Genomic DNA, 24638 nt, shown 5'->3' with positions numbered 1-24638 from the left:
GAGAATCTGGGAATCCAGATTCATTGGGGGAGAAACTGGACTGTCTGGTAGTGGGCGAAACTCGAGAGCGGCTTACTCTTAGAGGTGCTTGCAGCAATTACTGAGGGACACTGAGACCCAGGGGCCTCGTATGGCAGGGCTGATGGGAAGCCAAGACTGTCTGCTCAGCCCTGAGACTCCACCCCATCCAAGCTGAGCACAGAGGCTTTTGCAATTTTGCAAGTCTTGTCTCATAAGGCTGTCTCCAGCACAAAAGTTCTCCTGGCATAGACACAGCTGATCCTCTCAGCCAGTTGGCCTGGAGGTCAATTCCTTCCAATGATACCAACAACGATCAAGACTTAACTATAACAAGGCTGTACACACAGTCCACAAAGGGGTGCACCAAGAGTGTCCACCTCAGGTAACTGGGGAGGCCGAGCCACTGGGTCATATAGGACACCTAGCACACAAAGCTACCCTACCAACTCAGGGAAGCAGCGAAAATGCAGAGACAAAGAAACAGATCACAAACGAAAGAAATGAAGGAAAACAAATGACTAAATATAGAGTTCAAAACCATGGTTATAAGGTTTTTCAAGAATTTCCTAGAAAAGGCTGATAAATTTAGCGAGAACCTTGAGGATATGAAAAAGGACCAACTAGAAATTAAACATACACTGACTGAAATAAAAAATATTATACAGAGACCCAACAGCAGACTAGAGGAATGCAAGAATCAAGTCTAAGATTTGAAATACAAAGAAGCAAAAAACACTCAACCGGAAAAGCAAAAAGAAAAAAGAATCCAAAAATTTGAAGATAGTGTAAGAAGCCTTTGGGACAACTTCAAGCGTACCAACATCAGAATAATGGGTGGTGCCAGAAGAAGAGAGAGAGCAAGATACTGAAAATCTATTTAAAGAAATAATGACAGAAAACTTCCCCCACCTGGTGAAAGAAATAGACTTACAAGTCCAAGAAGTGCAGAGAACCCCAAACAAAAGGAATCCAAAGAGGACCACACCAAGACACAGCATAATTAAAATGCCAAGACCAAAAGACAAAGAGAGAATATTAAAAGCAACAAGAGAAAAACAGTTAATTACCTACAAAGGAGCACCCATACGATTGTCAGCTGATTTCTCAACAGAAACTATGCAGTCCAGAAGGGAGTGGCAAGAAATATTCTAAGTGATGAATAGCAAGAACCTACAACCAAGATTACTCTACCCAGCAAAGCTATCATTCAGAATTGAAGGTCAGATAAAGAGCTTCACAGATAAGAAAAAGCTGAAGGAGTTCATCACCACCAAACCAGTATTATATGAAATGCTGAAAGGTATTCTTTAAGAAGAGGAAGAAGAAGAAAAAGGTAAAGATAAAAATTATGAACAACAAATACATATCTATCAACAAGTGAATCTAAAAATCAAGTGAATTAAAAATCTGATGAACAGAAAAAAACACACACAAAAACCCAAAAAAACAAAATAGTCATAAAAATGGAAAAGAGAGCAATTCATAGTTACCTAGTCACTAAAACAAAATTTCACTTTTCATTTGAAAACAAATTTAAAAATAAGAGCAATAGTTTTTATTGGGTTTCCTAATTAATTTAAAATGGAATCCTTTAAGCCAGAGTAAATAAAAATCAGACTTTCAAGACGAGTAAAGTATAGTACCTCATTTAGGCCTATAAACATAGTTTTCCTTTACAGGTCTATAATCATCATAGAATAATTTTCCTAACAGCAAAATACAAAATAAATAGCAAACATCGACAAACTGCCTACCTGTATTCAGTACCTACCAATTTTTTCCAGCTGTTTGGATACATGCAGAGAATTTTCCCAAAGTTTACATCGAAAACATTTAGCTAAAATCAAACTGTTCAATAGTACGGCAAACTTCTTTTCTTGAAGAGCCACAAACTCTGACAACCCTAAAAAAAAAGTTTCTAATATTAAATTTAGTACACTAGTTAACTGAAAAAATATTGAAAATACAAGAATCCTGTAACATACATCTTGTAATTCGTGAGCCACTTCTGAAAATCTTTGAGGTATCTTGTGTCAAAGAAAAGTCTTGTATGGGAATGCATCCTAACTGAGCCTGAATAAGACTGGGGAGGAAAAAAAATCATTATTTACTTTTAAAAATTATTATCTCACAGTATTTGACATCATTGACTGAAGTATCCCTTTTTAAAATTCCTCTTTGCCTTTATTTCTGTAACACTACATGATCTATATTTTATATCATTATTGTTGCAAGTATTTTTTACTTCTTTTCCCCAATATCCAAAAGTTCAGTTCTCACTTCCCTTCTCTTCTTTATTCACCTTTCTTTCAAAAATCTCTTTTCTTCTCAAGACTTTCATTATCTCTAGATTGATAAATTTCTAATGCTTATAGGGCACTATCACTTAGGCTTTTTCTTTAACCTCAACACATCTAAACTATTTGTCATATTCTCCTTCAATACAGTTCTGTCTTTGGGGGCTATTATAAGTATTATATAAAAACAAATACAAACTGTATAATCAACAAATATTTATTAAATGCCTATGAGTAATAAGCAAAATGTTAGGTGCTGATGATTCTGTTCAAAATATGAAGGTCAGTATCATATTAGTTCATTATTATAAATCAGCAGCTGCTTGGCTACAAAATTTGAGAGCTGTTTAGTAAAAGGGGGAAAAAGGAGCTACCATCCACTGTGCCTATGTCCCAGGTTTTTTGCTACTTGTTTCTACTGTTTACTTATCTAACCAGACATTGATACACAATTAACTCTATGGATATAATTAAAATTATTAGACTCTCTAGTATTACTCTCTTGGGGGGTATTTTCTAGAAAATTTGTAGTCTTAAATATTTTATAGAAAATAAGAAAAACAAAACAAATGGAGCAAATGTACAATTAAAAAGAAGGTAGAAGGAAGAAAATAAAGACAAAATCAGAAATTAGTGAAATAGAAAATAATAGAAAGCAAAAGATAAAAAAATCAATCAAAGTGAATAGAACTATTAAACATAGTCAATTGCAAACATCAACAAACTGCCTGCCTGTATTCAGAAAATAAATGGCTTAAAAAGATTACAATATAGCCCGGCTGCAGTGGCTCAGTAATTGAGCATTGACCTATGAACCAGGAGGTCATGGTCCGATTCCAGGTCAGGGCACAAGCCTGGGTTGCAGGTTCGATCCCCAGTGTGGGATGTGTAAGAGGCAGCCAATCAATGATTCTCTCTCATCATTGATGTTTCTATTTCTTTCTCCCTCTCCGTTCCTCATAAGCATACAAATGAAAATGCCTAGATATTTCAGTACTATGATGACAAATTTAAAAATAAAAAACTGTATGAAGCAGAATTAAAACACCGAGGCTAAGAATTTAAATACAAGAAGATTATAATATAGAAACCTCTTGCAAATCTGATTATGAAGAAGAGAAGGACACAAACTAGTTTTTAGAAACTAGAAAGGAGACATTATATATTTAGAGGAACATTTAAACTTATTAGAGAACAAAACTTTATGGCATAAAACTAGCAAGGTAGATGAAATGAATGATAATCTCAGGAACATATAAATTAACAAAAATTGACTCAATAAAAGTTAGAAACACTGTAAAAAACGAAGAACATAAAAGAAATTTTAGAGAAACCCAACTTTCAGATCCAGTAACTGTGGTGAACTAAAAGGGGTTGCTGCTTCTCTACCCTGAACCCAAACCTGTTTTTACAAATAAGTGAGGAGGAGGTTGATGGATCCCAGAACCTAATCCAAAAAGTGTGAGAAATCCCTTTGTGGTGAAACATTGGAAACTTGACCACTAAAAACAGTAATAAGACAAGTTTTCATCTACAAGTTAAGGAAAACAGAGTAAAAAAAAAACAAACTAGAAATCAAGAAAATAAAAGTAACTATTAGAAATCACTCTTTATATAGATACAATGATTGTCTATCTAGGAACTTCCAGCAAACCAACTTAAGAACTATTAGTACTGTTGACAGTTTAGCGAGATAGCCAAATAAAACAATCAAAATTCAAAAAACAGTAGCCTTCCTATATATCATCAATGAATGATTTATAAAATGCAACGTTATATGTTATTCAATTTAAAAAAGGATGCTGGCCTGGCCAGTGTTCTCAGTGGTTGAGCGTTGACCCATGAACCAGGAGGTCATGGTTTGATTCCTGGTCAGGGCACATGCCTGGGTTGCAGGCTTAATCGCCAGTGGGGGGCATGAGGAGACAGCCAATCAATGATTCTCTCTCATCATTGGTGTTTCTTTTTTTTTTTTAAGTCCTCACCCAAAGAGTGAGGATATTTTTTTCCATTGATTTCTAGAGAGAATGGAAGGGAGGGGGAGAGAGAGAAAAAAAAACATCAATGTGAGAGAGACACGTTTATTGGTTGCCTCCTGAACACACCCCAACCCGGGTTAGGGATCGAACCTGCAACTTAGGCATGTGCCCTTGACCGGGAATCAAATCTGTAGGTAAATGCTCTAACCACTGAGTGTGCTGGCCAGGGCTTATCACTGATGTTTCTATCCCTCTCTCCCTCTTCCTTCTTCTCTCTGAAATCAATTAAAGAATACATATTTTAAAAAAGGACTCTGTTCACACTATCAAACTACATAAAATGCCAAGAAATAAACCTAACAAGAGATATAAATCCTAAATAATTAAATATAAAATACCACAGGAAGACATAAAAATCTGAATGGATAAAGAGAGATCATATACCTAAATAGAAAGATTTCAAAACTGTAAGAAGAATTCTTCCCCAAACTAATCTATAAAGCCAATTTCAACAGGACTTTTTATAAACCTTGATGAACTGACTCTAAAGTTCATAGGGATCTAGCTCTGGCAAGTGTGGCTCAGTTGGTTGGAGCATCATCCCATGCAGTGAAGGATAGTGGGTTCAATTCTCAATCAGGGCACATACCTAGGTTGCAGGTTCAATCCCCAGTAAGGGCTAGGGTGCAGGAGGTAGGCAATAGATGATGTCTCTATCTCTCCTTCTCCCTTTTTTTCTCTCCAGAATCAATGAAAAACATATCCTCCAGTGAGGATTAAAATAATAATAATAAAAATAAAGTCCATAGGGATCTAAAGTTCATAATGATCATAGGGAGAAAACTACAGTAATAGACCAAAACATCTTTTACAGAACAATAAGGAAGGACTTGCCTTTCCAGATAACAAAACATGCAATAAAAGAAGGGTAAATAAAACAATGTGGTATTGTCACAGCAACAAAATAAATAGACTAACAGTAAATATGTATCAAATACTCCTGACTATCTTTGGGAGACAAGATATAATTAATTCTTAACTCATACCATACATAAAAATTAACTCCAGATGCCTTATGAAAAGCCTACAAGTAAAAATAAAAATAAAATGATTTTAAAGTATTAGAATAAATGATAGGAAAAGTCCTATGATTTTAGAATGCAAGGTAGAGACTGCTTTCCTACCAACATTTATTCTCACTTTCCTTCTTACAAGCAGAATCGCAGTTTTAATCTAGGCACATACCACTAAGACATTTTCCATTCTCCTTTGCATGTAGGCATAGCCAAGGAACTTGGTGCAAAAGTGAGTTTGGGACTTCCAAGAAGTCTATTGAATCGAGAGAGGATACTCAAATGTAATGGCTATAGCTCTAGCAGTCTTTTTGGACAATGAGGTGACCTTGAAATAAAAGTCAGTTGTGGAATGGTTGGACAGAAGATAGGAACCCAAGTACTGATAACACCATGAAGCCACCGTTTCTTCCTCAGACTCTCTACTTTGAGTTATCTATTCTGTGATAAAAAAGTAGTCTATCTTGTTTAAGCTATTGCTATTCATTTTATTGCTGTTTGATGTAGTTGAAGCTATTCTAAGAAATACAAGATATAAAAGACCTTCCTAAGATGATTTTATAGCAATTTAATAACATGTATATTCCCTCCTAGTAATTATTCCCTCCTAATAATAACATTCCCTTCTATATCCTAAACCAAGCACTTGGCATAGCATATCATTGCATTTGTGATTGCAAACTGAATAAAAATCATATTCCCTTTTGCATAAAACCAATTATGTATATTCCCTCCTAATTTTAAAATATAACTTTTTACTCATTAATTGGCAAAAGGTCAAAGATGCAAAACCAGTATTGGGAAAATGTATGAAAATAGTCACTCTTTTTACATTGTGGATGGGAACTGTCAGAAAAGCCTTTTTAAAGGCAATTTGGCATTATACATTAACTCTTTTCATGTATAAACCCTTTACCCAGAAATCCTTGAAAAATATGGTATAAGTTCATTTCAGCACCAATTTACTAGCAAATATTTATAAACTATCTATTCATCAAATAAGAAGTGGTTAAAAATTATAATATATTCATACTATAGAATACATTGCTATTAAAATATATATTGCTATTATAATAAATGAAGTTGATATGTGTACATACTGATATAGAAAGAATCTTTATGACATTACTAGGTCAATAATTATAGTATGAGCTTGCTTATATATAGATATTACAAATGTTTATTAGCACACTAATATGTATGAAATAAATAGAAAGGAAATAAACAGAAAAAATTTACATCATACTACTTCTGGGGAAGAGAGATAGGGGGTAGTCAAGGGCGATCTTAGTCTTTGCTTTATAAATTTGATTTTTGACTCTTTAAAAATGAATCCATGTCTTACTTTCAAAATATAGTAACAAGAAACAAATTAATAAGAAATCACTGATTTGGAAATATATACTGAGTTCACTGGAAAATGTCAGTTAAAGAAAACAGCTAGGGCTGAAAGCGAAAGACCTGGAAATTAAAGTTATGAAAAATAAAAAACAGCCTTAAAATAAAGGGCAGAAACTTGAATGATAAAAATTTTAAGTTAAGATGATTAACATCTGAAATTCAACAAAGTAACAGGGAAGAGAGGGAGACATAAAAGTGGTAACTATTAGCCATCATCACCCACCAAAAGACTGTACATTCTGGATTAAGAAAGGTCCTACACACATTCTCTCTCCCTGGCCAAACTCAAGTAGATGCATAAAGGTGGGAAACAATAATGGGAAACAAAATTGTTAAATTCATAAAAACAATTATAAAGTCATCAAGTTTAAGTTTTAAATCAATCAAAATAATGTTTGACCCAATTTAAGGCAAGATAAAATTAAAATTGCAAATAGGGAGTTCTCAAGAAGATACTTGTGGAAAAACACCTTGATTTGACTCAACAGTTAGTTGATGCTACAGAAAAAAACAAAACAAGAGATCTAGGTTCTAGTTCTAGTTCAGTCCCAAGTATAGCAACATAACCTTGGGCAAGTCACAACTTCTCGAAGCATCACTTACTTCATTTGTAAAATGGGAGGATTGGGAGATAATGATCTCTAAGGAACTAGAATTTCTAGAGAAATACAGCTAAGAAGCAGAACAATAACTTCTGTTGTCCAAGCTATAGGTCAGCCTGATTAATTGTTTACAATGGGGAGAAGTTTGTTTCTGAGACATCAAGGTATTTGGGAGATAAAATTCAATGAGATATCATGAAATATCCCATAGAAGGAGTGACCTCCTCTAGCTAGGGAGGGGAAAAATTTCTTTAGCTAACTGGTTTAATTGAGTACATACAAAAATCATTTTTACCTGAAACTGTATACTTGAAATAAAAAGTTTTAACACTAAGATCTAAATATTCAGAAAACCAAGCAGTTGGCATAGCACATCATTGCATTTATGATTGTAAACTGGGTAAAAGTCACTACAATTTACAATGTAATTTGTCTACTCTTCCAATTAAACTTCTCATTATAAACTTCCTATTCTTGGCAGACTATTCATCTCATTGTCATATATGCATTTCTTTACCCATGCTTTTGCTCTCTCAGAATGCCACTGTCATTCAACAGACATTTATTACATGTGTTTTCATACTGTCCATTATTTTTATACGTATGGTTCTCATTCAAGCTAACTTAAACGCTCCTGATGATAAGCATATCTTCTTTCTATCAAATATCTTGCCTGAACAGAACACACCCTCAATAAATATTTCTTGATTAAAATTTTTCACAAATCATCTGTTTAAATTGAAGTCTGCAGATGTGGGAAAAAGATGGCGACCGGCAGGAAGGTAGGGAAAGAGTGTGAGTGAGGAACCCATAGAGGAGAGTGTAGATGTGTGTGGTGTGTGTGTGTGTATGAGCTAAGGTCAGTTAGATTCTGCACGTCTTCCAAGGGGCTCCCTAACTGGGCAGTCTAGACGGCGCAGCCCCGCGCACAAAGCGGACACTTCTCAGCGGCTGGTGCGGACGCGGAGACCACGCCATCTTGGGAAACAGAGCTGCCTGAGACTCGGATCCTGGCTTCTGACACAAACCAGGACCCTGCAGCCACTGGGCACAGAGAACTGCTATCACAGCTTCAGACCAACAAACAACAAGAATCCAGACTTCTCAGCAGAATTCCGTGAGTCAAAGAGCCTACCCCACTCCCAGCAGGCGCGCGGAGAGCGCCATAGTAACTGATAGACCCGCCCCTCCCCCAAGCTGCTGAGCGCTCACAGGCGCGCGGAGAACGCCATAGTAACTGATAGACCCGCCCCTCGCCCAAGCTGCCGAGCTTTGCGCAGGGACGCGCTCCCCCCTAGGGAATTTGGTACGCGCGGGACAGAAGCAGCTCCCCGTCGGGGAAATCTGTCAGTGCGCACAGAGGGCTCCCCTTCGGGGAATTTGGCTTGCGGGTCACAGCTCCCCCTTCTGGGAATCTTAGAGCGTGCACAGAAGGGCTTCCCTTTGGGGAAGTTGGCGCGCAGGACGGACTCCGCCCCCCTTCCGGGACTCTGGGAGAGTGCACCACGGAACCAGCTCACCTTCAGGATTTTAAGAATGTGCGCTCTAGCCGGTTTGGCTCAGTAGAGAGAGCACACACAGGACGCAACTCCACTTCAGGGAATTTGGCACGCCGGACACAGCTGCCTGGGATCCCTGACTCACAGCACATTCACACTAAGAGCCAGCGACCCCAATTGTTGGTGCATGCACACACAGGGACCCTGATTCTCAACGAGAAACCACACAAGGCAACAGAGACTTTGACACTCGAGTCTTGGTGCAGACACAGGGAAACTCTGACTCCTGGCACATGCTAAGGATCTCATTTTCGGCACATACCAACAGTGTGGTGCAGACAGGGCCCCTGATTCTAAGTGTGCACACGAGACCACATGGAACACTGGGGACACTGACCCTGGGCAAGTCTGGTTCCCACCAACCAAAGGCAGCCACACGTCCTAGTGTCAGAGCACTTCAGTGAAACTCGGGTGGAGCGAAGTCCCCACAGCACACGGCCCAGGTCTACGCAAATGGAAGCTTGAGCTTTCTGGTAATAGCCAGAATGGGGAAACGAAATAACTCACAGAGGAAAGCAAATGTGGAGTCGCCAAGAAAGGAAATTAGTGAAACTGAAGCTTGCAACATGACCGAAAAGGAGTTCAGAGTAATGGTCGTGGAATTTATACATCGGATGGATGAGAAAATCAACAACTTATGCAAGAATCAGGAAGAAATGAAAAGTGATATAGCTACAATCAAAAACACCATGGAAAGTTTCAACAGTAGACTACAAGAAGCAGAGGACCGAATTAGTGAGTTAGAAGATCAGATACAGAAACAAGCTCAAACTGAACAGCAATTGGAGAAAAAAATTAAAAAGCAGGAGGAAAGCCTAAGGGAGCTTCGGGACAACATGAAACGAAGTAACATGCGTATAATAGGGCTGCCAGAAGGACAAGAAGAGCAGCAGGGATTAGAAAATCTATTTGAAGAAATAATGACAGAAAACTTCCCGGATATGGGAAAGATAAAAGTTACACAAGTAAAGAGAGTCCCAAGCAGGATCAACCCCAAAAGACCCACACCAAGACATGTCATAATTTCAATGGCAAATATAAATGATAAAGAAAGAATCCTAAAGGCGGCAAGAGAGAGACAGAGAGTTACCTACAAAGGAACACCCATCAGATTGTCAAATGATTACTCAACAGAAACACAACAAGCTAGAAGTGAATGGAAGGAGGTATACAAAGTGTTGCAAAGCAAAGGACTGAATCCAAGAATACTATATCCAGCAAGACTATCAATCAAAATTGAAGGGGAAATCAGGAGCTTTGCAGACAAAAAAAGCCTCAGGGAGTTTATCACCACCAAACCAGCAATGCAAGAATTGCTAAAGGGAATACTGTAAAAAGAAGAAATAAACAGGTAAGAAGGAATACAGACACAAAAATAGATATGACTGCAAACAAATACCTTTCAGTAATAACTTTAAATGTAAACGGACTAAATGCTCCAATCAAAAGACATCGAGTAGCTGAATGGATAAAAAAACACGACCCATGTATATGCTGTCTACAAGAGACCCACCTCAGAACAAGAGACTCACACAGATTGAAAGTGAAGGGATGGAAAAATATCTTTCAGGCAAATGGAAATGAAAAAAAAGCTGGGGTAGCAATACTTATATCTGACAAAATAGACCTCAAAGTAAATGCCATAACAAGAGATAAGGAAGGCCACTTCATAATACTAAAGGGAGAAATCCAACAAGAAGAAATAATTCTGGTAAACATATACGCTCCCAATATAGGAGCACCCAAATACATAAAAAAAACTCCTGGAGGATATCAAGGGAGAGATTAATAGCAATACAATCATAGTAGGAGACTTTAATACCCCACTATCACCACTGGACAAATCCTCTAAACAAAAAATCAGCAAAGAAACAGCAATCCTAAATGACTCACTAGACCAGATGGAATTAATTGACATCTTCAGAACATTTCACCCCAAAGCCACAGAATATACATTCTTCTCAAGTGCACATGGGTCATTTTCAAAGATAGACCATATGCTGGGTCACAGGCAAAGTCTCTTCAAATTCAAGAAGATAGAAATTATATCAAGCATCTTCTCAGATCACAGTGGCATAAAACTGGAAATCAACTACAATAAATACAATCCAAAGAAATCAAACACATGGAGACTAAATAGCATGCTATTAAACAAGGACTGGGTCACCAGAGAGATCAAGGAAGAAATAAAAAACATCATGGCAGAAGGGACAGTCAGTCGCCCACCGCGCTGGGTTGCCGCCGCCGCTGCCGCCATCGTGCCAGCCCCTCGGGTTTCAACGAGGCTGGGTGACGCTCCAGAATCGGAGACAAGCCTTTTTGGGAGCAGATTGGATCCAGCTTCATTCAACATTACTACCAGTTATTTGATAACGACCGAACCCAACTAGGCGCAATTTACATTGACGCATCATGCCTTACGTGGGAAGGACAGCAATTCCAGGGGAAAGCTGCCATTGTGGAGAAGTTGTCTAGCCTTCCGTTCCAGAAAATCCAGCACAGCATCACGGCACAGGACCACCAGCCCACGCCAGATAGCTGCATCCTCAGCATGGTTGTGGGCCAGCTTACGGCCGATGAAGACCCCATCATGGGGTTCCACCAGATGTTCCTATTGAAGAACATCAATGATGCTTGGGTTTGCACCAAAGACATGTTCAGGCTTGCCCTGCACAACTTCGGCTGACCTCCTCCCAGCCAGGCACTCATGCTGTTTCCTCCTCCCTCCTCTTCCAGATACTATTCACACTCCTCCAGATGCTCCAAATATCATACACAAATGAGCAGGACCAAGGTGGGAGCGGGCGCAGTGCGCTGCTGCTACCTAGGTATTGTGCATGATGTTTGGACGCTAGACTAGTTACATCTGACAGGAGAAGTTTGTGTTGTACCAGCGCATGCCTTGGAAAGACTTAAGTAATGCAAAAGGTTGTCTTTTTTTTTTTTTAATCTACTGACAAGTTGCTCTAGTAACCCAAAGAAGTGAAGGAGAAAGCAGCTGCCTCACCGTCCAGATATTGATTTGTTCAGATGTTTCAATGCCTCATGATACAATAAAACCACAAAAATTTTCTTAACAACAAAAAAAAAACAAAACAAAACAAAAAAACATCATGGCAACAAATGACAATGAAAACACAACAATCCAAAATCTATGGGACACAGCGAAAGCAGTCTTGAGAGGGAAGTTCATAGCTCTACAAGCCTATTGCAAAAAACAAGAAACAATGGTAATAAATTACCTAACCCTACAACTCAAAGAGCTAGAAAAAGCGCAGCAAGAAAAGCCCAGTGTAACCAGAAGGAAGGAAATAACAAAGATCAGAGCGGAGATAAATGACATAGAGACCAAAGAAACAATACATAAGATCAACAAAACCAAGAGCTGGTTCTTTGAAAGGATAAACAAGATTGATGGACCTCTAGCCAGGCTCACCAAGAAGCAAAGAGAGAGGACCCAAATAAACAAAATCAGAAATGAAAGAGGTGAAATAACAACAGACCCTGCTGAGATACAAAGGATTGTTACAAAATACTACGAACAACTCTATTCCAACAAACTGGACAACCTGGAGGAAATGGACATATTCCTAGAAAAATATAACCTTCCAAAAATCAATCAAGAAGAATCTAAACAGCTCAATAGGCCAATAACTATGGACGAAATTGAAGCAGTCATCAAAAAGCTTCCGGCAAACAAAAGCCCGGGGCCTGATGGCTTCACAGGAGAGTTTTACCAAACATTCAAGGAAGAACTAAAACCTATCCTCCTCAGACTATTCCAAAAAATTCAAGTGGAAGGAACACTTCCAAGCTCCTTCTATGAAGCCAGCATCACCCTAATACCAAAACCAGATAAAGACAACACAATGAAAGAGAATTACAGACCAATATCCCTCATGAACATAGATGCCAAAATCCTCAACAAAATTCTAGCAAATCGGCTCCAGCAGTACATCAGAAAGATCATACACCATGACCAAGTAGGATTTATCCCAGGAATGCAAGGATGGTACAATATCCGCAAATCAATAAACGTGATACATCACATAAACAAATTGAAAGATAAAAATCACATAGTCATATCAATTGATGCAGAAAAAGCATTTGACAAAATCCAACACCCTTTCTTGATAAAAACTCTCAACAAGATGGGAATAGAAGGCTCAGACCTCAACATAATACAAGCTATATATGATAAACCCACAGCAAACATCATACTCAATGGACAAAAACTAAAAACATTTCCCCTAAGAACAGGAACAAGACAGGGATGCCCACTCTCACCACTCCTGTTTGACATAGTACTGGAAGTATTAGCCATTGCAATTAGACAAGAAGAAATAAAAGGCATCCAAATTGGAAAAGAACAAGTAAAGCTGTCTTTATTTGCAGACGACATGATATTGTACATAAAAAATCCAAAAGACTCCGTCAAAAAACTAATAGAGTTAATAAAGGAATTCGGCAATGTAGCAGGATACAAAATTAACGCCAAGAAATCTATGGCCTTTCTATACACCAATAGTGAACTTACAGACAGAGAGACTAAAAAGGCAATCCCATTTACCATCGCGCCAAAAAAATTAAGATACCTAGGAGTAAACTTAACTAAGGAGGTAAAAGACCTATACACGGAAAACTACAGGACACTGAAAAAAGAGATAGAGGAAGACGTAAACAGATGGAAGAACATACCATGTTCATGGATTGGTAGAATCAACATCATTAAAATGTCCATACTACCCAAAGCAATCTATAGATTCAATGCACTCCCCATTAAAATACCAACGGCATATTTCACAGACCTTGAAAGAACTCTCCAAAAATTCATCTGGAATAAAAAAAGAACCCGAATAGCCACAGCAATCCTGAGAAAGAAGAATAAAGTAGGAGGGATCTCAATACCAGATTTCAAGCTGTACTACAAAGCCACTGTTCTCAAAACAGCCTGGTACTGGCACAAGAACAGACATATAAATCAATGGAACAGAATAGAGAATCCAGATATTGACCCAAACCACTATGCTCAATTAATATTTGACAAAGGAGGCATGAACATACAATGGAATAAAGACAGTCTCTTCAATAAATGGTGTTGGGAAAATTGGACAGATACATGCAAAAAAATGAAGCTTGATCACCAACTTACGCCATACACAAAAATAAACTCAAAATGGATACAGGACTTAAACATAAGACGGGAAACCATAAAAATACTAGAGCAATCCACAGGCAGCAAAATCTCAGACATATGCCAAAAGAAATTCTTCACTGACACTGCTCCTAGGGCAATGGAAGCTAAAGAGAAAATTAACAAATGGGACTACATAAAAATAAAAAGCTTTTTCACAGCAAAAGAAACCATCAACAAAACAACAAGAAGGCCCACTACATGGGAGAACATATTTGCAAATGGCATCACTGATAAAGGTTTAATCTCCAACATCTACAGGCAGCTTATGCAACTTAATAAAAGGAAGATAAATGATCCAATAAAAAAATGGGCAACAGACCTAAATAGAATCTTTTCAAAAGAAGACAGAAGGAAGGCCAAGAGACACATGAAAACATGCTCAACGTCACTAATTATCCGAGAGATGCAAATCAAAACAACAATGCGGTACCATCTTACACCTGTCAGAATGGCTATCATCAACAAATCAACAAACGACAAGTGTTGGCGAGGATGCGGAGAAAAAGGAACCCTCGTGCACTGCTGGTGGGAATGCAGATTGGTGCAGCCACTGTGGAGAACAGTATGGAGTTTCCTCAAAAAACTGAAAATGGAACTCCCATTTGACCCAGTAATCCCACTCCTGGGAATATATCCGAAGAAACTAGAAACACCAATCAGAAAGGATATATGCACCCCTATGTTCATAGCAGCACAATTCACCATAGCTAAGATTTGGAAACAGCCTAGGTGCCCGTCAGCAGATGACTGGATCAGAAAACTGTGGTACATCTACACAATGGAATACTATGCTGCCATAAAAAAGAAGGAATTCTCATCATTTGCAGCAACCTGGATGGAATTGGAGAACATTATGTTAAGTGAAATAAGTCAGTCAATGAAAGAAAAATACCACATGATCTCACTCATTTATGGATAATAAAGAACATTATAAAATTGAACAAAAAGATAGATACAGAGACAGTAAAGCATCAAACAGACTGTCAAATTACAGGGGGAAGGTTAGGGAGAGATGGGGGAGATAAGAGATCAATCAAAGGACTTGTATGCATGCATATAAACATAACCAATGGACGCAAAACTCTGGGGGGTGAGGGCATAAGTGGGAGTGGGGTGGGGGGGGCAATGGCAAGATATGTACACATATAATACCTTAATAAAAAAAATTGGAAAGAAAGATAAAAAAATAATAATAATAAAAAAATAATAAAATAAAATAAAATGTCCATACTACCCAAAGCAATCTATAGATTCAATGCACTCCCCATTAAAATACCAACGGCATATTTCACAGACCTTGAAAGAACTCTCCAAAAATTCATCTGGAATAAAAAAAGAACCCGAATAGCCACAGCAATCCTGAGAAAGAAGAATAAAGTAGGAGGGATCTCAATACCAGATTTCAAGCTGTACTACAAAGCCACTGTTCTCAAAACAGCTTGGTACTGGCACAAGAACAGACATATAGATCAATGGAATAGAACAGAGAATCCAGATATTGACCCAAACCACTATGCTCAATTAATATTTGACAAAGGAGGCATGAACATACAATGGAATAAAGACAGTCTCTTCAATAAATGGTGTTGGGAAAATTGGACAGATACATGCAAAAAAATGAAGCTTGATCACCAACTTACGCCATACACAAAAATAAACTCAAAATGGATACAGGACTTAAACATAAGACGGGAAACCATAAAAATACTAGAGCAATCCACAGGCAGCAAAATCTCAGACATATGCCAAAAGAAATTCTTCACTGACACTGCTCCTAGGGCAATGGAAGCTAAAGAGAAAATTAACAAATGGGACTACATAAAAATAAAAAGCTTTTTCACAGCAAAAGAAACCATCAACAAAACAACAAGAAGGCCCACTACATGGGAGAACATATTTGCAAATGGCATCACTGATAAAGGTTTAATCTCCAACATCTACAGGCAGCTTATACAACTTAATAAAAGGAAGATAAATGATCCAATAAAAAAATGGGCAACAGACCTAAATAGAATCTTTTCAAAAGAAGACAGAAGGAAGGCCAAGAGACACATGAAAACATGCTCAACGTCACTAATTATCCGAGAGATGCAAATCAAAACAACAATGCGGTACCATCTCACACCTGTCAGAATGGCTATCATCAACAAATCAACAAACGACAAGTGTTGGCGAGGATGCGGAGAAAAAGGAACCATCGTGCACTGCTGGTGGGAATGCAGATTGGTGCAGCCACTGTGGAGAACAGTATGGAGTTTCCTCAAAAAACTGAAAATGGAACTCCCATTTGACCCAGTAATCCCACTCCTGGGAATATATCCGAAGAAACTAGAAACACCAATCAGAAAGGATATATGCACCCCTATGTTCATAGCAGCACAATTCACCATAGCTAAGATTTGGAAACAGCCTAGGTGCCCGTCAGCAGATGACTGGATCAGAAAACTGTGGCACATCTACACAATGGATTACTATGCTGCCATAAAAAAGAAGGAATTCTCATCATTTGCAGCAACCTGGATGGAATTGGAGAACATTATGTTAAGTGAAATAAGTCAGTCAATGAAAGAAAAATACCACATGATCTCACTCATTTATGGATAATAAAGAACATTATAAACTTGAACAAAAAGATAGATACAGAGACAGTAAAGCATCAAACAGACTGTCAAATTTCAGGGGGAAGGTTAGGGAGAGGTGGGGGAGATAAGAGATCAATCAAAGGACTTGTTTGCATGCATATAAGCATAACCAATTGATGCAAAACTCTGGGGGGTGAGGGCATATATGGGAGTGGGGTGGGGGGGGCAATGGTAAGATATGTACACATATAATACCTTAATAAAAAAATTGGAAAAAAAATAAAATAAATTGAAGTCTGAATTTTTAGAAATTAATTTCACACCTACATTCTGACTCATTTTTATGTAAATCTGTTCTTTTTTTGTACTGAGAAAAATGTGAAATAAATTTTAAAACTATAAAAAATGTATAAATATGAATAATGAACAGGTAGTCAGTATTTTAAGACATTCAATAATGAATTATCTTTACCAATTTACTTTCATTTCTCTTGTTTTAATTTTTCCTTCCATTGGAAATCTGTAAATAAAAACACAAGGCAAAATTTTTATTTTTACTTATTTTAACAAAATAAAACTTTTAAAAATTATTTAAAATATATTTAATTTCTGTACCTGATAGTTATTCGATTTGAACATTTGTTCAAAGTATTCAAAGTTTTCTTTTCATTTATCCTTAATTGTACATCTAGAAATTCCGTGCAGCTGGCTATCATTTTGACCTATAAAATTTCAGCATTTGTCCATTTAATTATGTCCATTCTTTCCTGTCATCCACTTTCTCTATACTTATTTCTCATGTTGCCTTGGGACATCACAGTTTTATCATTTGGCATAATAGAGTTAAAAATTTGCTTTATACATTTTGCTTCTTTCAGGATTCACTCACTCATTCATTTATTAACAAAAGTTTACAAACACTTGTTATATGTCAGACATTGTGCTAGACACTGGGACTAAGACTGTAAAGATTAACAAAATAAAATTTTAAATATTCACCCAGTACCAACCACATAGTAAGCCTTCAGTAAATGTTGCTCTTAATACTACTTTTATTACTACTATTATATTATTACTAGGAGCCCAGTGTGCGAATTTGCACGGCACCGCCCACCCACCTGCAGCCCTGCCTTGACACCCGAACTTGTCCACGCAGAGCTCCAGTGCACCTGGCCCAGGCCCCAAACCCTCTGGCCTTCTCTGGCCGCTTCAAGCTCCGCCCTCAGTGCCCCGAGTCACCTCAGGCTGGTCCTGCCTTTTCGGGGCGCTTCCCTGCTTCTGCCCCATCTCTGGAGCAACGTGGCACCAGAGGAGAGCGTGAAATCCTCCCATCTGCTGTGCTGTGCTCCTTCCCCTGGCAGGTGGGCTGTGGGGCACTCAGAGTGCCAGCAATGGGTGGTAAAGGACTGGTGAGGGGGGTGCTATGGGCTCTCACCCCTGCCCTCTCTGGCATGGGATGTTCCCGCCTCCTCAGGGCCGCCCTGTCTCGGGAGCAACGCCCCAGGTAATATGCTAATGACCTGGCCATTACTCATTATGGCGTATCGATCATTAGCATATTAGCTCTTTATTAGTATACATAGTTTCACCCTTCTGTAGTTTGCAAACCATTATCTCTATTGAGGCTAACTTTGCAATAGAAAGAATGCTTTAGATATCATAGTTCTGCCAGATGACTTTTTAGCAAAGCACTCTCTCTGCTTTGGTTTCTTGCATCTGTAAAATGAAACTAATACCTATTCTAATTCTCTTCCACATGTACTGAACTCAAAATCAGATGAAATAATGTTAACATGAAGATTTTTCTACTCTTGATTTCTTCTTAAAAATAATTTTACATGTAAATAAAGCCTACTTTTCACCAATCTTTGTGCTATTTTTAGTAAAATAATCCCATTAAAATAGTCAACTTAGATATTTTAAATTAAAATAAATGGCTTAAATTTAAGAATAAATATAAATACCTTGTTTTATAGTCATGTGCCCAGTAAAGGGAGAAAGCACCAATACAGTTACCAGGTACCAACAACATGACTATGGTTCTCTTCACTGCTATAGCTGCAAAGTTGCCACCACTGTTGATATCTTAGTATAACCTGTTTTTACTCCCATTTCCCTACAATCAATTCTTTTTTTCTGGTCCATCATCAATACTATTCTATTTCTACTGTTACTGTTATTCTGTTGCAAAAGGTTTAGGGAAGAGTTGCATGTATGCAGCACATGTGTCCCTTATTGTCCCTCACTCAGAGCAGACTTTCCTAATATGACATGCCAGATCATTTGGGGTCTTTCTCAACATATTGCACTTAGAAGCCACTACCAATGCAATTGCCATTCTCGTGTAAGTTGAAGGGTTACTGCCAGCCCTACTTTGAGTATGTATATAAATTTTCTTAGCCCTGATACACAGATACAACTGAAAATACATTCTAAGACGTAATATTGAATATCTCATGATTAAGTGTACATAAGGATGGAGGAGACATAAGCACTATTAGAATGCTTTCTTTTCTGCTCATTCATTCTTAAATTAGATGATATACTAATTAGTTGCTTCCCCAATATTATTTTATACTGTATTAGTCTGTATTTATTTTCTAATGAAAATCTATTTACCAGATCCAGTAAAGTTTCTTTTCCACTAATTGTACAAAATTTCTTCACTGTTTCAAATGTAATATAATACCAAGCCATCAACCTTCCGGTCTCTGTGGTAAAAGATGGAAAAATAAACATTTACTCCATCAGCTGAAACAACTTGCTTTTTCATGAGTTTAATAAACATTTCTTTAACATCTATTCTGTGCCTGTAATTACATCAAGAACAAAAGACACACCAACAAATCTAGAATATGCACTCTCTGAACTTATAGGTTGGCTAGGTAGACAACCAGATAAAAATAACTGGACTAGAGAACAAAGTCCAATTAATGATAACATTTACATATACAAACTTAAATACAGACGAAATTAAACTTAAGAGAATGGTCAATGTAGGATGGCCTAATTAGAGATAATGGGTCTAGAGCAGGACTTAAAAGTAACTAATACGCCTTGGCAGAAAGGATATGAAGCCATTATGACCTCAGGAAAGATCAAGATTTGCTAATAAAAAAAAGTTAAAAAGATTATCATTAGAATACTGTTATGAGAGATGTATGGCTTGATAAACATATGGCTTGGTCATATGCAGGTTATTTTACATAATGTGGGAATAATAGAATATCTCAAATGTTTATTGTAAAGATTAAATGCAATAATACATGTAGAGAATTTAGCATAGGGTCTAACATTAAATGTTGCCCACTTTCATTATCAAAACATGATGAATGATAGACTTACAGAGGCCCTGAAAGAGCTCTGAAATGCTATTAAAGGAGTTTAGATTTTGGATTTGATTTGTAAAATAAGAGTACCACTTAAAATTTTTTAGCAAAATTTAATTAAATTGGAGTTAGAATATAAATTGTTTTAGAAATACAACATTGGATTGACTGGAGTAGGGGGTTTAAGTGAGGGTAAATAATTGATGAAATAGAATTTGTTTAAAAGACTACTGGTTTCAATTCTAAGTTGTCAAAAACATTACAAATAATTTCAAACCATGTGAAACAGAAAATGGCTGGGAACAGGAAAATGGCATACTGCTTTTCAAGAAAAGGATTAATATGTATGTATGTACTACAGGTTTTGCTGAAGAAGGGAAAAAACTGACATTCCTTTAGACTTAGATACTCATGGTATAGAAGATAAAACAGGAACAGAAAAATAACAAGGGCAGCTTAAAAGCCACTTTCTCCATTAGGAGCCTAGTGAATATATTCAGCAAAAATGTGAGTAATTCAATGGTTCATAAAATGATGCTTCTGAGAGCAGTGTGTGAGATATCAACAATATGGTTATCAAGGAAACTAAATATAACTAGGACATATTTAAAGATGCTGCTCTTATCTTAAGTGTTTACAAATTAATATAGGCTATCCCTGTTTGAGAAAATTAAAGGTTTTGGTAAAAGACTTGATACTTGCTGGCTTTTTAGTAAGGATGAAGGCTTCCTACGTAAAATATAAAAACAACATAGAAAGATTCCAGAAGTGGCTCTCTGAAGGAGCGTGTGGCTTAGTGTAGTCTTTGTTAGCTTCCACCATGGCGTACCATGGCCAGGTTCAAAAGTGTAGAAAGGGGTTGGTGCAGCCAATCAACCCCATCTTCAGATATTTGTAAAATAGATTTCAGATTTAGATGTGGTTTTATGAGCAATTGAATATGTGTATAGAAGCCTGTATCTTTGGTTTTGATGAGTATATGAACCTCATAGTAGAAGATGCATAAGAGATTCAATCTAAAACAAAGTCAAGAAAACAACTAGAGCGGATCATGCTAAAAGGAGATAATATTACTCTGCATCAAAGTGTCTCCACCTAGAAATGACTTAATGAAGTGAGAAATTATTGAGAAACAATACAGTTGTTTTTTTAGGTGTCCTTTATTGGGAGACTAGTTCTTACACATTTATTCATATTGGCTTACAATACCCTTATGTTACCACCAGATGACAATAAATGACATTGAATTAAAAAAAAATAACATAGAAAGGAAGCCATGAAGAAAGTGACTCAAGGTAGAAGAAACAGAAAGAATTAAAAAAGATATGCAAGTGAAGAAAACAAATAAGGAGGCAACTTTGCTATCAATATAGCTAAGTGATTAATATTCTCATAGTAGCAAATCCAGGATAATTCAAAATAAAATTTATACAGTTGGGGGTTGGGGTGGAGGTAGAGGCCATGAGACTGCACCTCTCACATCTCCTACTGGAGATGACCCCAGCTACCATGTTCTGAATCCATCACCATGTTCATACTGAGATCACACTTCTCAAAGATGCTCCAAACCAATGACTGAGCATGGCAGGAATGTTAAGGTAGGTCCATAAGACAAGGGACTCCTCTGATGGGCAATTTTGACTTAAAGATTCCCCATCAGCTTTGCCAAATAGTTTTAGGAATGCAAAATTTCCATCTTTCTTTCCTTTCTTCTCACCCTCCCTCCTACAGAGGTTCAAGATGCAACCCAGTTCATTAACTTTTCAAGCCTCTTGCAGTTACATACCATTTTAAGAAGGTTAACCCTAACTAAGACTTGGCCTTTTGAGCCCTTCTCTTTTACACATTACCAGGTAGAATAACTAAAAAGCTCAACAAGAACATAAGCATACAAATGAAAATGCCTAGATATTTCAGTACTATGATGACAAATTTAAAAATAAAAAACTGTATGAAGAAGAATTAAAACACCGAGGCTAAGAATTTAAATACAAAAAGTAAATACTGCCCTAGCTGGTTTGACTCAGTGGACAGAGCACCAGACTGTGGACTGAAGGGTCCCAGGTTCAATTCTGGTCAAGGGCACATGCCAGGGTTGTGGGCTCGATCCCCAGGAAGCAGCTGATCAATGATTCTCTCTCATCATTGATGTTTCTATCTCTATCTCCCTTCCTTTCTCTCTGAAATCAATAAAAATATATTTTTAAAAAGTAAATACTGAAAAAGGTAAAAGAAAATATTAGTAATATGTAGGAACAAGAAATCACAAAAAAGAATTTATTATAAATATTATATAAGAATGTCCATCTACATTAATGGCAGGCTAAGTATGAATCAACCCTCCTGCTAAAGTCAACTAAAATAGCTAAATGAAATACAAGAAGTATCTTTTATAAAGCATCAAAGAACTAATAAGATATTTATCTAGAAGAGGGCTTAAAACCAAAAGGATAAGTACACAAAATATTTACAAAAACTGATCACATACTAGGCCATAAACCAAGTCACAACAAATTTCAAAAGATCATAATCATACAAAAAATGTTATCTGATTACAAAGTACCGTAATAAAAAAAAAAGCTTTTTAGAAAAAAAAGACAACTAAAAAAAGCAAGTACAGAAATTAGGAACTATAGCTGCAAATAATCCATAGGTCAAAAAGGAAATCATAATGGAAATACAAAAATATAACAAACTGATTAATAATAAAAATACTACAAATCAAAGCTAATAAAAATTATTAGCCTTAAATAAATATATAGTATTCTTGAATACTTACATACATATTTAACTCCTAAAATATACTATATATGCATTCCTATAAATTCTTGCATTCTGTAGAACAGCATACTAAATAGAACAGGGTTTATGAAATAAGTACTGATGCAAACAACTAAAGAATCCATGCAACCTTGTAACAAGAACATTAACCTAAATAATAATCCTAATAAAAATGCTACCACAGTTAAAAAGACATGTTAAATTCCTCATAAAACTGTACATACATACATATAACACTTTGCGTGTTTTTTTTTTAAGTAGCTTGATGACAGAGGGTGTAACAAGAGGTTGCTGAGTTATAAACACAAAGGACAAAATGTCCAAAGATTGGGCATTGCATAATAGATATTTTTAAGGCAAAATACATGGCTAACCTGGGCCCAGAGGAGGATCAGATAAATGGGCATCATGTACAGTAATGTATTCCTCTTAAAATTCATAAAATATGCAAATAAGCTAGATTTGCATATTTTATGTTAAAATGCTGGAATAATGAAGTCAATATTACATCCCAAGAAACTTCTAATCATGAGTGCTAAAACTATAAAACATTCTTTCTCTTTTCTATTATACTCTAAATAGAATGAAAGTGAGAGCATAAGTAATCAATGTTTGAATAATTTAGAACTGGGAAAAGATTATCTACAAGTTATAGCAAGTTTGAAACAACCCAAAGATTTGAGCATTTCATTCCTCTGCTAAAAGTTACCAGACTCAGTGAAGACAAATTCTATGCCGGTCAAAAAGAAGCTCTGTAATTTTATAAATAGGATTCTTGTATAAATTTATCATATTAATGATGATACCCTGTTGAGAATTGATATCACAATTTAATTTTACCATCACCTAAGTTTAGTAGAACAAATTTCGTATTTAGTCTTAAGTAAGCAATTGTGTTTTTCTTGTGTGTTTGTGTGTGTGTGTGTGTGTGTGTTTGTTGTTAATCCTCACCTGAGGACCTTTATCCATTGATTTTTTATTTTTTGGGGGGGTGCGGGGGTGGGGGGGAGAGTAGAAGGGAGGGGGAGAGACAGAGAGAAAGAGAAACATCCATGTGAGAGAGATGTATTGATGTGGTTGCCTCCCACACACAACTGGGGTGAGATTGAGCCTGAAACCAAGGCACATGCCTTTGACAGGAATTAAACCCGAGAACATCAGTCTGCGGGCCAGTGCTCTATCCACTGAGCGAAACTGGCTAGGGCAAGCAATTGTTAAATTTATTAGCAATGATGGAAAAGTTACCAGTTGGTTTGAAATTAACACCTTCATCCATCGTTATTAAGTCCAGAGATGATAAATCATTCAGATTCTTCAAACATAAATCTGTTAAATTGTAGAAAACATTTTTATTTTAGCAAAATAAGGAAGCAGCACAAAATAAAATTTATTATTAAATATGCTAAAGTTATGTTTCTGTGTAATTGTTCTGGGAAGAACTGTAATCCCTACTTAAGTGGTAATAAAAAGCTCATTTTAATAAAAGAGTTGATAATATGCTAAAAAGATTTTCTAATAGTAACAATAATACAAATAACAAGTGATAAAATAGCATTTACAACTTGGAGCTTTTAAAATAATATATATGTATTATTTCATTTAATCCTCAAAATAACACAATAAGGTAGGTGTATTAATATTATTTCCTGTACAAGTTAGGAAACTGAAAAATAGGCTAAGTAACTTGCTGTAGGTCTAAGTAACCACTTTGTTATATGACTTTAAATAAGGCAGTGGTTTCCTTTTTTAACTTTTATCAAAGATATATACACACAAAGTATAGAGTCAAACAGTTCTAAAAGATTGTTCCAAAAAAC

At 36.7% G+C, this 24638-nt stretch overlaps 2 protein-coding genes across 2 annotated transcripts in view; one reads left to right on the top strand and one right to left on the bottom strand.

Annotated features, from left to right (window-relative positions):
* The window catches only part of HFM1 (helicase for meiosis 1), a gene marked incomplete at both ends in the record, with an annotated part of 92770 nt that overhangs the window by 35012 nt on the left and 33120 nt on the right, over positions 1–24638 (bottom strand). Inside the window, 6 exons of the mRNA XM_079777006.1 lie at positions 1793–1924; positions 2007–2104; positions 17184–17231; positions 17327–17433; positions 19331–19422; positions 24067–24147. Of these exons, the coding sequence (XP_079633132.1) occupies positions 1793–1924; positions 2007–2104; positions 17184–17231; positions 17327–17433; positions 19331–19422; positions 24067–24147 (558 nt within the window). The remainder of the gene's footprint in view (positions 1–1792; positions 1925–2006; positions 2105–17183; positions 17232–17326; positions 17434–19330; positions 19423–24066; positions 24148–24638) is intronic.
* Positions 11229–12002, top strand: LOC307103703 (nuclear transport factor 2-like; the record flags this gene model as incomplete). The annotated part of the gene is made up of 1 exon (XM_079778212.1): positions 11229–12002. A coding segment is annotated over one exon (390 nt), but the record flags the coding sequence as incomplete, so codon positions are not given.

The sequence above is a fragment of the Cnephaeus nilssonii genome (assembly GCF_951640355.1).
Source record: "Cnephaeus nilssonii genome assembly, chromosome: 7".
NCBI classification, from domain to species: Eukaryota; Metazoa; Chordata; class Mammalia; order Chiroptera; family Vespertilionidae; genus Cnephaeus; species Cnephaeus nilssonii.
This window is presented reverse-complemented; position numbering and strand designations above follow the sequence as displayed.